The sequence below is a fragment of the Dipodomys ordii genome, unplaced genomic scaffold (genome assembly GCF_000151885.1).
Source record: "Dipodomys ordii isolate 6190 unplaced genomic scaffold, Dord_2.0 Scaffold2, whole genome shotgun sequence".
Lineage (NCBI taxonomy): Eukaryota > Metazoa > Chordata > Mammalia > Rodentia > Heteromyidae > Dipodomys > Dipodomys ordii.
The window spans coordinates 3,983,372-3,998,595 of NW_012267218.1; the positions used below are offsets into that span (position 1 = coordinate 3,983,372).

The window sequence follows — 15,224 nt, forward strand, 5'->3', positions numbered from 1 at the left end:
TAGCTTCTGCTTTATACTTGGCAAGAAACTACCTTGCTTTGGGCAGATACTTAGCACGTCTAAGGTTCTGGCTTCCATCCCCAGCATCACAAAGAAAAGACACCACCCGGCATCAACACTACTAGCCTGAGTCTTGTGGGGGAGACTTTCCAGTTGACTTAACATTCTAGGAATCACTAACTTCCCGCCAGACCCCGCCCTTCACGTCCAATCACCCTAGTGGCGCCCCCCACTCCAGCCTCTGAGTCGCTAAGGACACTCCGTTGCTTTTGCAGATCCTTTTGCTTTGACCCTTGACTGAAGTGGAAGTCAGCGCAGAGCAGTGCCCTGGTCTCGCCCTGGGCTGCTGGCTGTAGCTAGAGAGAAAAGCTCAGGTGGAGCCCTCCCCGCCCTGGCATTTTCCCTGTGTGTGGGCCACATCTAATCACGGGCCACGTGTAGTCTTGACCAAGCAGAAGCCATATCTCAGGGAAAGCCCCTGATCGAATTGACCGCTCTCTGAAGGCACAGGGTCCATTCTCAAGTGCTCTTCCCTCATGCTGCTCACGGGCAGAATAAACTTCCTGTGCTCCTGTCCGTGTGGCAGTGTCTGGGAAAGGCTGACCTGCTTGTGGTGGCCTTGCTGCGCCAGCCTGTGCTATGCCTGCTCCCCTCTGGATCACATGGGGAGGGAGGGACACGCGGGTGGCCCCACGGCTCAGAGGCTCCCAGGAGCCTGTTCTTTCAGGCTTGGCCCAAGTCCTTACCAGTCTCCTGGTGCTGGCTGTCTGGCTCAGTGGTTGCCTGGGGTTGTCTGGTTTTCAGGGGAGAGAGCCAGGTGTTCAGAGGTGCTGTGTGGCAAGGCACACAGGCACCAAGGCACACAGGGCTGGGCCCAGCCGCAGGGGCAGGTGGGAACTGACAGCTGAGGCCTCTGGAGCACAACCAGTCCAAGGCCTCTCGGTGACAGGATCATCAGTCCTCAATCTTAGGTGCGAAACCAAGTTCCCATCCTCGGATGGCCAGACCCCTGGTGCCCACTCCCCCCCGGCCCTCCCCTGGGCCGGTCCACTCACTGGCTGGTTGTGAAGAATCACCCACACCAGAGGCCTGCACATTGCCACGTGGCCCTGCCCAACTGATGTTTCTTGTAGTTCCACTGAGCCCAGGTCACAAGTGCAGACGTGCAGCACCAGTACCCACGGCAGCAGATACAGCCGGCATTCCCCACCCAGCCGCCGCAGCTGTGGGCAGTGCCTCAGCCTTTGCAAGAGAAGCCTCCCTCTCCTCACAGGAAAGGAGAGCAGTGGTCTCATGACCAGGTCCTAGGAACAGGGTCCGAGGCCACTAGGCAGGAGACTCACCCATAGCCAATGCCCGCCTGGGCAGAAGAGGGCTGTAGGTCTCTACACCACCACCACAGTCTGCTGAAAATCAGTGGTTTCTTTGCTTTTTTGGTCGGTCGTGGGGCCTGAATTCAGGGCCTGGATACTGTCCCTCAGCTCTTCAGCTCAAGGCTAGTGCTCTACCACTTGAGCCACAGCGCCACTTCCAGCTTTTTTTTTCTGCTTATGTGGTGCTGAGGAATCGAACCCAGGGCGTCGTGCATGCAAGGCAAGCGCTCTACCACTGAACCACCTTCCCAGCCCATCAGTGGTTTCTTGAAGCATCCTGAGAGAATCTACCCATCTGGGATGAGAAAAGGTTCGGCCAGCTACTGGGGTGCAGGTCAAGATCATTCAGAAAAGCGGCCTTCCTTGCTCTGACAGATATCACCTGTCCCACAGGGGCTGGGCAGCTTGGGGACAGCTCATCATCTAAGACAGCACTGAAGCAGTGACTCAGGCCTGCTCCAAGCCTCCAGCCCATAACTGCATTGTGAGACAGCCCTGGGCTACACTGCCTGCCCTTGCTCTGGCCCCTGATTCTGTGGCCTTGACTTTGTAGAGGCAGCCAGCCCCTCCCAGATCCTTCACTTCCTCATGAGTGGGAGCCGAGGCAGGCACCCATGGCTCAGGCCTGTAATCCTAGCTATTCAGAAAGCAGAGACCTGAGGATCGTAGTTCAGAGCCAGCCTGGGCAGAGAAATTTGTGAGACTCTTTTATTTCCAGTTAGCCACCAAAACACCAGACAAGTAGCCGTGGCACAAGTGGTAGAACACCCCTCTGGAGCTTAAAAGCCCCTGAATCCAGCCCCAGTGCTAGCAAACCCACACAAAAGCCCTAGTACTAGGAAACACGCACGCACATACACGCACACACACACACCCCTCTGGAGCTTAAAAGCCCCTGAATCCAGCCCCAGTGCTAGCAAACCCACACAAAAGCCCTAGTACTAGGAAACACACACACACACACCAGGAAAGAGTGGGAGCTAGTACTTAACACTGGAGTGTATAGAGAAAGTACAGGGTCCATTCCGGAAAGTTTGTGACAGCCCGGGACCGGGCTGGGCTGGGTGGGCCATCTGCTCAGCAGTGCAGGTTCAGGAGTTGAATCACCACCACTATCACCCCACTGTGGCCAAGGGTACAGCCAGTACCTCTCTTCCCAAAGTTAAAACAAGTGGCCTTGACCAATGTGGTCACAGCTCAGCACTGATACATTACTGAAACCTTTTAATAGCTAGTGCGCTCCTCCCAGCTATTGGGCCAGGGCATCCCAGTCTTGAACTCTGGGATAAACCTGGTGAATTCAAGCTTAAAAACTAAAAGAAACAGGGCACCAATGGCCTTACACCAGTGATCCTAGCCACTCAGGAGGCTGAAATGTGAGGAACACAGTTCGAAACCAGCCCAGGCTAAAAAGTCTGTGAGATTTTTGTCTCCAATTAACCATCAAAAAGCCACATGTAGCTGGGTGCCAGTGGCTCATGCCTGTAATCTTAGCCACTCAAGAGGCTGTGATCTGAGGATCACAGTTCAAAGCTAGACTGGTCAGCAAAGTCCTGAATTCTCTTATCTCCAATTAACCACCCAAAAGAAAAAAAGCCTTTACATGTCTTCTGCCCCTTTCGCTGGACTGTGACCCTGGAAGACAAGGCCAAGGCTGGCATCTGAGCAAGCGCAGTAAACACAGGCATCAGCCAGCTCCAGCAGAGGGCTGTTGTGTGCTGACCCCATGAGCACACACTGGACTTGCCAGCCCTGGCCCTGACGGCCTATCCCTGGAGGTCATATGGTCCAGGGAGAGGGCCTTGTCAGAGGCACAACCAGCCCCAGCTGCCCCTCACCACGCGTGGCATGCCCGTGGGCAGCTGGCTCCCCAGTCCACGCTGTTAGCTCACACAACCCAGCTGTGGCCCAGCCCCCCTCACCTACAGCCTCCAGGGGGTTTGTGTGGGGTGTAGTGAAGAGCAGGTCACAGGCAGGGTTCCCGTGGCCTGGGAGGCCAAGGCCGTGGTGCACCACTTGTATGATGGAGACACTGGCTAGGGCTTGGCCACCAGGAAGGGAGCTGCAGGCCCGTGGCCCACGCATCCCATGGTGACTGGGCAGGCGCACAGGTGGATAGATCGGCAGCCCACAGATGGCAGACAACACCACTGAGCACCATCAAACATTTTATTGACAACAGCTCCCACCAAGTTTTGGGGGGTGCCCACGTGGGACAGCGTATACTCGGGGAGAGTGAGGATATAAGCAGCCAGCAGGAATGGGGGTCCTGCCCCCACCACCACCTCAGGACTGAGGCTCAGGGTAGGAGCACCATCCTGGCAGTGAAGAAGCCAGGCCTGGAGCAGATGCCTCAGCCTCTTGTGACCCATGACCTTGCAGACAGCCAGGCAGCCCCTGGACCTTCTGGTCAGTAGCTGGACAGAACTCGCTGCAGGGAGACCCACTGTCCAGTGCCAGCCCTGTGGGGTCTCCACCCCGTCCACACGGTCCTTTGCCTCCTTTGGAAGCTGCTGGCAGGTCGCCACCTGCCCTTACGTGAGCAGGCCCCGCCTGAGCCTCAGCACAGCCTCGTAGGCAACGAAGACCACCATGTTGACGGGAAAGGCACGGCAGCAGTTGAGTGTCAGCCCCTTGAAGAGCACCCTGGGCCCCTCCTCCCGCACGCTGCTCACCACACAGTGCCAGAGGCCTCGGTAGCGCTGCTGGCCCTGCCCATCTGCCTGCAGGCGTGACTTGATCACGTCCATGGGCGTGGCCACGGCCCAGGCCAGGGCCCCTGCAAAGCCTCCAGCCACCAACACACCCAAGACATCTGCAGGAGAGACAACACACAGCCTGAGTGTGAGCACAACCTGGCCCGCACAGTCTACAAGAGGGGAAACTGAGGCTTCAGGGAGGGGATCATGGTAGCAGATCCTCTCAGCCTCATCCACCTTCCAGCTCAGACTCACCTGGCTCACTGCGGCCAGCGGGAGTGAGCCACTCGGAGAGGATGGCGTAGGAGAGGAAGTAGGTGGCGAAGGAGTGCCCTTCCCGAAGAAGCAGGGCCGAGCTGCCCTTGTAAAGGCCCCGGAGGCCCTCCTCACGGGCCACTGTGGCTAGGCAGTGCAGTGGTCCACGGTACTTGGGCTCAGACACCAGACATGCAGGGGGTGCAGGACACACAGGGGGAGCCGCTGAGGGCCACAAGGCCGAAGGCCGCCGCTGCTGGAGCTGCAGCTGCGTCTGCGTCTGCGTCTGCAGGCGGATCTTAGCCACCTCAGTGGGTGATGTCAGGAACACCTGCGGCACAGAAGAGGCAGCATGAGACCTGGCGGGCAGCTAGCTACCCCCACTGCCACACCTGACCTCCCGTCGCCTTGTGCCATCCAAGCCAAGATGCTACAGGGCAGCCCTAGGATGTGGTGGCACAGAGTTCAAAGCCAGCTTTGCCAGCCCAAGGTTAATGCCAGTGCCTTCAACAATCACGTCTCCCGTCACAGAAAACTGCATGATGCGTCCTCTGTGACTTAGATCAAGAATGCACCTACAATCCTAGCTACTTAAGAGGTTGAGATCTAAGGATCACAGTTCAAAGCCAGCCTAAGCAGGAAAGTCCGTGAGACTCATCTCCAATTAATCACAAAAAGTCAGAAATGGAGCTGTGGCTCAGGTGGTAGAGCACTAGCTTTGAGCAAAAAGAAACTCAGGGACTGTACCCAGGCCCAGAGTTCAAGCCCCAAGATTGAACAAAGCTAATAAATTCAAGCCCCAGAACCATCTTGTTTTTTTAAATGTAATATAATTATTAGTAACATATTGCTAATAGCATCAGTTGGCCTTTTGTGGTTGTACATTACATGTCAGGCTTTGTGATGGGGTCTTTAACCTCTTAATCTCACTTAATCTAGTACAGTTGAAGAGACAAAAGCTCAGAGCCACTCTCTAGCAAGGTGAAGGGCACTCAACTAGCAAGAGTCAGAACTGAGGCTTGAGCCTCTCAGGTGGCAAGGCACACAGGGACAGGCCATTACCCTCTATGCTGTGAGGGACAGGGATGTCACTGGGCCTCTGGGCAGCATGCGGCTGTCCAAACGGCTCTGTTTAGGACTCATGCCTTGGTTCACCTCTCCCCATCAAGTGGGAGCTCCAGGAAGGCAGGTGTCCGCTGCCTTGGTCTCTTCTATCCCTGTCTGCTGGCCAGGGCACTTGAGGATGAAGGGATGCTCGGTTCCCATGGTAACATGGATGGTATTCAGCCATCTTGATACCCTTGCTAGAGACGTGGTCTGTGAGCCAGTGGGAAACCCAGTCACCTGAGCTCCACAGGCCCTGCTGAATCAGGTCATCTCTGGGGTCCCCATTCTCTAACAGGGAGGGTCCCTTGAGTTACTCCACCCACCTCCCTTCAGGACCATGCTGGGGACTTGGGAGACCCCCCAGCTCTGTGTGTGCCCCACCAGCAGGACACTGGCTCCACCAGGTTCTGCCCTCAGCAACCTCAGTTTCCTAGCTGCTGGGCAGGGGATGTAGACACACACACACCTCCCATTCTTTCTGAGGTCCTCCCCGGCCTCATCTTCCTACTCACCCGGACAAGGCCAGAGGCGCATCCCGAGAGCATGATGTCGGCCTTGGCAGGCTTGACGTCCGTGCTGCCATACCGGAAGCGGCAGATGTGCACCAGGCAATGGTGGTAGGTGCCGAAGGACACAGACGAAACGAGGGACACGGTGCACACGGGCAGTGAGAGGCCCCGGTAGAAGCCCCACACCTGGGGGACAGGGCCCACGTCAGGGGATGGGAACCCCACAGGGAGGCCACCCTGGGCCCCGGGCGCTGAGGCCATCCCAGCCAGCCCGCTGGCCCTGACACCCACCCCCACCCCCCGCAAGTGGGATTCACTGCGCTCAATTTGTGAAGTCGGGGGAGGGTCAGGCTGCCAGGGCAGCCATGTGCTAGTGGCGATGACCTAGCATGCGCCAGGAGTGCTGGTTTTCGTAAGCTAACCGTGGCTTGGGTCAGCGTTCACGCTGTCAGATGTCCCCAGTGCCCACTCTGGACAGGCCTCTGAGTTTGTGGCAACCTGATGACCCAGGGCTGGCATGGCACAGAAAGGAACGCCCAGCCACCTCTCCCGCCTCCAGGAAGCCTGGTGGTACTCCCAGACTCTCTCCTGCCCCTCTGATCGCCAGATGCCAGTTCTGATCCACAGAAGGAGCATGAAGATGGGCACGGGGTTCCCTTTGGATGAGAACAGAGGCCAGGCTCAAAGAGAACCAGCCACCCGGGGCTAGTGGGTGAGAGGCAGGCCTGAGGATGGAGATATCCCTGAGCATCTTCCCGGGGCCGCACACCTACCCGCTCTTGGCGATATGTGTCCCGGATGCAGTGCCAGATGCCTGTGTACTTCGGCTCTGTCTGGATCCTGACCTAGGGGTGAGGTAAACTTCAGGAAAGGTTGACCCCTGGCCTAAAGCGAGGCCGGCGGGCCCTGGGGATGTCCCCACTGTCACAGGCACACTGGTGTGGGCACGGTGGGGACAAGGAGCCCTCCTGAAAATGACCACACTGAGACCAGGGTCATCCCCTGTGAGAGGATGAGAAAGAAGGCCTGACACTGCCCCAGGGACCACTGAACGTGCGGAGCAGGAGACAGTGTATGTGATCAGCATTCGGATGACCAGGGATGCATGCAGGGGACATGGGGTGCCCAGGCCAGGCCAGATTCTGGGGTGGGATGGGGCTGAGCCTTGCACACCTTCACTGTGTCCAGGGGGTAGCCCACAGCAACTCCGCAGACGCCTGCAAGGGAACGAGAGCATGGTAAGGGGAGGTGCACAGGAGGCGGGCAGCAGCAGCAAGAGCCCACCTTACAGAAGGGGAGGTGACCCCAAATGACCTCCTGCCCATGGAAAACACCACAGGGCTCCCCTGGCAGCCCCGCGTCTGGACCGTGGTTTGTTGGCCCAATGCCATCCCTCGGCTTTTCCTCTCAAGACTAGCATAGCACTCTACCACTCAAGCCACAACTGTACTTCCAGCTTTTTGGTGGTTAACTACACATAAGAATCTCACTGATGCTGGGCGCCGGTGGCTCACGCCTGTAATCCTAGCTACTCACGAGGCTGAGATCTGAGGATCACAGTTCAAAGCCAGCCCAGGCAAGAAAGTCTGTGAAACTCTTATTTCCAAGAAACCACCAGAAAAACCAGAAGTGATGCTATGGATCAAATAATAGAGCACTCGTCTTGAGCTGAAGAGCTGAGGAACAGCGCCCAGGCCCAGAGTTCAAACGCATGACCAAAAAAAAAAAAATCTCATGGACTTTCCTGCCCAAGCTGGCTTCCAACTGTGATCCTCAAATCTCAGCCTCCTGAGCTCCTGAGCAGCTAGGATGAAGGCATGAGCACCCGGCTCTTGGCCTCATTCTGGCCTGTGCTTACGTCACGGTGAGGCCAGGAGAATGTGGCAGCTTTGCCCCTGAGCCTGGTTCTGACTCTGGTCCCCAGCCTGGCACCACTGGGAGGAGGAGGAACCTGTAGCACATGGGACCTCACAGGAGGTCCTTAGGTGGCTGGAGCATGCTCCTGGAAGGTACTGGAACCCCAGACCTTTTCTCTTCCTCCTTGGGAAGAAGCAACGGCCCCCTGCTCCACAGGAGCCTCCAGATGAGTAAATCTTCTCCAAGTTAGTTTTCTGGAACATTCACACAGTGATGGAAGCTGACTTGCAGAGCTCCCCGCCCCCTTGCCCAGGCCCAAGCTGTGGACCAGGCCCTCTGCCCTCTGCCTTCTACCAAGGGTGCTGTGCTGCCATTCTGGTCTCCCTGCTGACACCAGGGCCCCCATAGCCAAGCCCAGCATTGCCTTGAGGAGTCAAAGAGGGGTCAAGCAGATTCCTGGTTCTTTCTCTGTGTGCTGTTTGGAGGTGGGTAAGCCATGAGACTGTGCTCTATTTGCTGTGGACCCCAAGAGTCAATAAATACACAAGAGTAAAAGAATAGCTGACAGCTCACACCTGTAAGCCAGTTACCCAGGAGGCTGAGATCTAAGCATCGAGGTTCAAAGCCAGCCTGGACAGGAAGGTCACCTTTTTTAAAAATGATATTTGGGGGGGGGTCCGGTCATGGGGCCTGGACTCTGGACCTGGGCGCTGTCCCTCAGCTCTTCAGCTCAAGGTTAGTGCTCTACCACTGGAGCCACAGCGCCACTTCTGGCTTTTTCTGTTTATGTGGTGCTGAGGAATCGAACCCAGGGCCTCATGCTTGCAAGGCATGCACTCTACCGCTGAGCCACCTTCCCAGCCCCCCCTCAATCTTCTTAATTTCATAGAATTTGCATCGAAGTTTGACAGAATTTCCCTTATCCCCAAAAGTGAAGCTCTTATCTCCAATTATCCAGGAAAAAAAAAACCCACAGAAGTGGGAGTGTTCAGCGGTAGAGCACTAGCCCTGAACAGGAAAGGCGAAGGACGGTGTTCAGACCCGGAGTTTGAGCCCCAGTACCCCTCCCCCCCACACACAGGCACAGAGTGAGTGGGTGAAGAAGTAGATGAGGAGGTAAAGCCAAGGTAAAGCCTTGGCGGACAGAACTTCTCTCCTTGTCCACCTCACCAAACACACCGACCCATCTAAGGCCGGCGCCACCCGCTGTCGGGATGCCGCCCTGACTGGACTCTGGCAGCCTCTCCCTGCCTCTGTCACATGTCTTGCTGCTGTGCCCCACATGCTCTCCACCACCCCCAGTCACAGTCCCTGAGTACCAGCCCACGTCTGGGTCGCTATGACACCGCCAGGCGCAGAGCGAGGGTCCTCTCTCACCCAGGCCTCTTGGGGAAAAGCCCTCCAGGAAGCTCTTCGTGCCCCTTGGCAAGGCCAGGCCTCCCTCTGGGCCTCCCTTTTGGGTTTATGTTCAGGGGAGCAACTGGACTCGCTGGCACAGACAGTGCAGGAGCAGTCAGGGCTAAGTCCTTCCTAGGCCTCCACCCCCACACTGCGACTGTTCCAGAAGAATGCCAGCACCATCCCCCGGCTCTTGCACAAGACAAAGCAACGCCAAGGACACCTCACTCAGAAGAGACCCTCAGGGCTCGGAAGGTGGCTCAGTGGTAGAGCGCTTGCCTCGCATACATGAGGCCCTGGGTTCGATTCCTCAGCACCACATAAGCAGAAAAAGCCAGAAGTGGCACTGTGGCTCAAGTGGTAGAGCGCACGCCTTGAGCTGAAGAGCTGAGGGGCAGCACCCAGGCCCAGAGTTCAGGCCCCACGACCGACAAAAAATAATAATTATAGCTCCTCAGCCTACAGACGAATGTCCTGGGCGGACCAGAGCGTCCTGCAGCACCAGCTCATCACGCAGGGGCAAAAAACGGCTGCGGCTTGGCAGTCCCCCACCTCCGCACACAGCCTCTGCCTGGCCTTCACCAGTCCCCAGCTGGGGGCGCAGGGCGGGGGACCCTTCCCTAGGTCTCCAGACCTCCCCACCCCAGCCCAGCCTGGTCAGTCCCTGCTCGTAAGCCAATGTCCCTAGCCAGCCCCCATCCTCCAGGCCCTGCGGGGCACTCAGGAGCTCGCCTGCCTCAGCAGACTCAGATCACCCCTGGGGCTCCCCCAAACACTTGCACACACACACAGCACCGCCCGCGGACCCAGCTCCCCCTGCCCTCCCTTACCTCCGATAGCCCCAGCAACAAAATCCATGGACAGCTTAGGAGGTGGAGGCAGGGAGGCCCTGGTCTGACTGCTGAGAATGAGCTTCTGAGGGGCCAGGTGGCCTCAACCGTTTTCTGTGCTTCTCTCAGACCTTAAGTACCTTTGGGAGGAGAGCTGGGGGCGGGGTCAGGAAGCCAGCTTCCGGAAGTGATCCAAAGCAGATGCCAAGCAGAACAGAGGCACACGGGTCGATAGCCACGCCCACCCCCTGTGCCTGGCTCCCCCACCCCACACGCTCCCAGGACCCCAGTGTCAATGCCCTCCTGACCCCAGATGTCAGGAAAGTGTGTGAGAGGTCACAGAGGTAGCACCCACCCACCCTCCACCTGCAGCTCAGCCTCTGACCAGCCAAGAGGCCAGCGAGTATGTGCTGATCACTTGAACTGACCATAAAAGCGGTAAGCTCTCTTTGTGTTTTGTTTTTTTGTCGGTCATGGGTTTGAATTCAGGGCCTGGGCTCAAGGCCAGTGCTCTACCACTTGAGCCACAGTGCCACTTCGGGCTTTTTCTGTGTATGTAGTACTGAGGAATCGAACCCAGGGCCTCATGCATGCCAGGCAAGCGCTCTACCGCTGAGCCACCTTCCCAGCCCCCAGCAGCGAGCTCTCAAATGTCCATCCACTGCACAGTTTACCTCCCGCCCCGGAGGGATGGTGCCCTGGCTGCACTTGGAGGTGGAAGCGCTGCCAGATGGCTCGGTGGGGTGGGCTCTGGCCAGGCCGCGCTCACCAGGCTGCCCCCCCCCATGGGCAGTCCAGGAAGGAAAGGACGCCTCATCTCTACCGCTGTGTCAGCAGCCGCTCAGCAGCTCCTCAGCTATAGCCCCATGAAGAGATCTAGAGGTTTGAGGCCCCATGGCCGCTGGGCCCTGCCCTACAGGAAGCCGTGGAGAGGGGAAGGGCAGGGGTCACCGACTCCCTCCAGCAGCGCTGTCCCTCTGCCCTCAAGGCAGGGCAGCAGGAGCCCACGTGTCCATCTGTTTTCCTGTCCTCCCACAGCGGCTACAGGCTGGCCTTGAACAGTCTGGGAACTGAGGAAGGGGTACTCCCCGACACACACACTCACACCGCGTCTGTCTGCTTGTAGGCAGGGCTAGTTTCCACAACAGAGGGCAGAGGGCAGGAAATGACCTGTCCAAGGCCAGTCGCCACGTCGGTCCTGGCCTGTAGAAAAACATGGCTCAGTGTGCCAGAGCCCAGCTGCCTGCATTCAAATCCCAGCTCTGCCTTCCATGGTTTGAGACCCGGAGCAGTCCTGATGCCCTGCGCCTCCACTTTGACCCAGGAGGAGAAACAGCACCTGCCACGTGCATGGACGCCTGCTGTGTGCGTGGACACCTGCCACATGCCCCTGCCAGCTCAGGGCGAGCTCCAGGCGTGGCACTGTGGGATGGAAAGCACCAGCTGCTAAGGCTGCATCAGCAAAGCATAGCGTGTAGAAGGAGGCTTGAATGGTTGACATCGCAGTGGAAAAGCCAGTGCTTCTGACAATGAGTTGCTTGTGTGTATGCCAGGGAACAAGAGCCCATGAAGTCCCACTTTCCTTTTCTTTGTCCTTGTTTGTGTGTGCTGGTCCTGGGGCTTGAACAGGGCCTGGATGCTATCCCTGAGCTTTAGTACTCAAGGCTGGTGCTCCACCACTTGAACCACAGCTCCACTTTTTTATGTTGTTGTTGTTTGCTTTTTTTGTTTTGGCATTTTTTTGTGTGCTTAATTGGAGCGGAGTCTCACAGCCTTTCCTGCCCAGGCTAGCTTTGAACTGCAATCCTCAGATCTCAGCCTCTTCAGTAGTTAGGATTACAGATGTGAGCCACCAGCATCTGGAAAAGTCTTTTGCATTTCTTTCTTTTCTTTTTCTTTCTTTTTGGTCAGTTGTGGGGCTTGAACTCTGGGCCTGGGTGCTGTCCCTCAGCTCTTCAGCTCAAGGCAAGCGCTCTACCACTTGAGCCACAGTGCTACTTCCGGTTTTCTGGTGGCTAACTGTAGATAAGAGTGTCACGGCCTTTCCTGCCCAAGCTGGCTTTGAACTATGATCCTCAGATCTCAGCCTCCTGAGTAGCTAGGATGACAGGGTAAGCCACCAGCATCAGTACAGTCAGACATTTCTAATGCAGTAAGTTCCACTCACCCTGCTCTGGAGCCCAAAGTGGCCACCGCCCTGTGCCCTGCTCGCCTGTGTCACCCTGGACAGCCGCGCACCTGTCCGTGTCCCCAGCACTACTGACCAGCACCGCCTGTACCTGCCAACTGCCTGGCGTGGAGACGCACGGACAACCACAGCCAAGCCCTGAAGGGGCCGATGGCCAGGAAGGAGACGGAGAATCCCAAAGAAACGCAGCAAATCCAGCACAGCCTGAGTTCCAGGGGTGAAGGGTGCCTTGGGCAGCTGGGAAACAGACACGGCCCTCACCACAGCCAACCCTCACCTGCCCTTGTGTCCTACACAAGCCCTCCCGGACCCCCCCCCCACCGTGGGAACAGACAAGTCACCTCAGTGTGTGCACCTCTCCGTGCTTGTCCCAGCTGCCGTGGGCTGTGCGCCGCTGGCAGGCGGTCGCGCTGGGTCCTCCCATGCCCACTGCGGACAGAGGAGCAAAGGGTTAGTGTGATGCAGGGAGCAAACACAATGCAGGGGTGGACAGATGGAAGAACGGAGGAATGCAGAGAGTGATGAACAGACAGAAGAGGGACCGGCAGGGAAAGGTCAGGAGGAGGAGGGCAGGGGAGAGGAGGGAGGGACCCAAGAGATGGCCAGCTCTGAGAAAAGGGCAAAGGATTCCTACGGAGCTCATGATGAAGATCATTAAGCAAACAAGAAGATGATAAGAACAGAACAATTTAAAAAACTTGAAATTGTCTTAATGTGAGGAGGGAGGGGGGGGAGAGGGAGGCTGGTGGGGTTCATTGTGTGTTCCTATGGAATTCTTACAAGGAAACTCCCCTTGTACAAGGAATAGACACAAATTAAAAACCTTTTAACAGGGCCTGGGAATGTGGCTCAGTAGTAGAGTGCTTGCCTAGCATGCGTGAAACCCTGGGCTCGATTACCACATACACAGGAAAAGCCAGAGGTGGTACTGTGGCTCAAGTGGTAGAGTGCTAGCCTTGAGCATAGAGAGGCTTGAGGACAGAGCCCAGGCCCTGAGTTCAAGCCCCAGGACTGGCAAAAAAAAAAAAAAAGTCTTATGGACTTTCCTGGCTGGACTTCAAACCATGATCCTAGATTTCAGCCTCCTGAGCAGCTAGGATGACAGTCACCAGAGCCTGGCGTTCTAACACCTTTATTAACAGCAATTAATTATATAGGGGGTTTCATTGTGACATGTCCACATATGCATACAATGTCACGATGTACCCTGATCAGAGACAGCCTCCTCCCTCACTCTCCTCCATTCCCCCACACCCTTCCTGAACTAGGCTCAACCAGTTTCAATGTTCCATTTCACATGAGTACATAAAGTATGTTCACTTCCCTTAGTCTTACCACTGGACATTCCCATCCATCCTTTTATCTCTCTGTCTCTGTCTCTGTCTCTTTAGTGTATTGAAAACAACAAGGAGAAGAAGAAGACAGTCAGATCCTGGTAGCTTGCTCCTATAATCCTAGCTACTACTCAGGAGGCTGAGATTTGAGGATTGCCATTCAAGGCTAGCCAGAAAGGAAAGTCTGTGGAGACTCTTAGCTTCAATGAACCAGCAGAAAACCAGAGGTGGCACTGTGGCTCAAAGTGGTAGAGTGCTAATCTTGAGAGTACTAGTCTTGAACAAAAGAGCTCAGGCCGGGACTGGGAAGACAGCTCAGTGGTAGAGCGCTTGCCTTGCATGCCTGAGGCCCTGGGTTCGATTCCTCAGCACCACATAAGCAAAAAGAAAAAAAATGGAAGTGGTGCTGTGGCTCAAGTGGTAGAGTGCTAGCCTTGAGCTGAAGAGCTGAGGGACAGCACCCAAGTCCAGAGTTCGGGCCCCATGACCAGACCCAAAAAAAGAAGAAAAAAAAAGAGCTCAGGCCCCATGATCAAAACAGAACAAAACACGACAGTAAGAAGGGAGCCACGGCACCTTCCCCGCTTCCTTCAGAAAGGCTTTGGGCCTGCCGTGGCAGGTCTGTGGCATGTGGTCATCTCGTGCACTTGACTGGCCTGACTCAGGGGGTGGCAGAGGACAGGACCCACGCAGTAGAGCACTTGCCCAGCATGCTTGAGGCCTTGGATTCAATGCATATCACACACACACACACACACACACACACACACACACACACACACGCATACGCACAGAGGAAGTGCTAAGAGGACCTCCGGTGACCTGGCAGCCAGAAGCTTGGCAGGTGCTCTCTGCCTGGATGGCATCACGATCTGCCTCTCCCAACTGAGTGACCTTGAGCTAGTGGGATGACCTCACTGGGTCTTGATTTTTCCATGAGGCAATGGGATTTCAGGAGGTGGAGCCTGAGGGGCTCCCTGCAGGGCCATCCTCCAATGGGGGCGCGTGTGTTAGAAAAGGCTTCCTCCACCAGTGTCCCGACCCACTGTGTGCAGCAGGACGGGGTCACCACCTCCTCCGGGGTGACAGACGTCGCCGCCCATACCGTGCACCATGCCAAAGCCTCCTGCAGAGAGTGTGGGCTTCTGGCTGAGACTCTGTGGAGGGGCTGGGCATGCTCCCAAGTTCTACTTTTTATAGCAAAAGGAGAAGCCACAAAGTATAAAATCCATCCAGCTAAAGAGCCAGGGCCAGAAGAGAGAGTGAAGTCCACGAGCCAGCCCTGGAACCTGCTTTTCTTTCTTTTTCTCCCAAGGCCATACTATGTAGCTCAGGTGGGCCTCAAACTCTTCTTTTTCTTTTCTTTTCTTTTCTTTTTTTTTTTGGTCCAGTCATGGGGCCTGAACTCTGGGCCTGGGCGCTGTCCTTCAGCTCTTCAGCTCAAGGCTAGCACTCTACCACTTGAGCTACAGCGCCACTTCCAGCTTTTTTCTTATGGGGTGCTGAGGAATCAAACCCAGGGCCTCATGCAAGGCAAGCGCTCTACCACTGAGCCACATTCCCAGCCCCACTCTTTTCTTTTTTTTTTTTTTTTGGTCCAGTTGTGGGCCTGAACTCTGGGCCTGGGCGCTGTCCCTCAGCTCTTCAGCTCAAGGCTAGTGCTCTACCACTTGA

The 15,224-nt window shown here is 56.4% G+C and overlaps 1 protein-coding gene across 1 annotated transcript in view; it reads right to left on the reverse strand.

Moving 5' to 3' along the window:
- Positions 1-3,561: 3,561 nt before the first annotated feature.
- Positions 3,562-15,224, reverse strand: part of Slc25a47 (solute carrier family 25, member 47) — a 21,315-nt gene continuing 9,652 nt past the window's right edge. The window contains exons 2-8 of the mRNA XM_013014567.1: positions 12,558-12,645; positions 10,029-10,182; positions 7,117-7,160; positions 6,717-6,788; positions 5,947-6,129; positions 4,328-4,658; positions 3,562-4,188 (exon numbers count right to left, since the gene is read on the reverse strand). Coding sequence (XP_012870021.1) covers positions 3,908-4,188; positions 4,328-4,658; positions 5,947-6,129; positions 6,717-6,788; positions 7,117-7,160; positions 10,029-10,056 — 939 coding nt within the window. The 5' untranslated portion in view covers positions 10,057-10,182; positions 12,558-12,645 and the 3' untranslated portion in view covers positions 3,562-3,907. The remainder of the gene's footprint in view (positions 4,189-4,327; positions 4,659-5,946; positions 6,130-6,716; positions 6,789-7,116; positions 7,161-10,028; positions 10,183-12,557; positions 12,646-15,224) is intronic.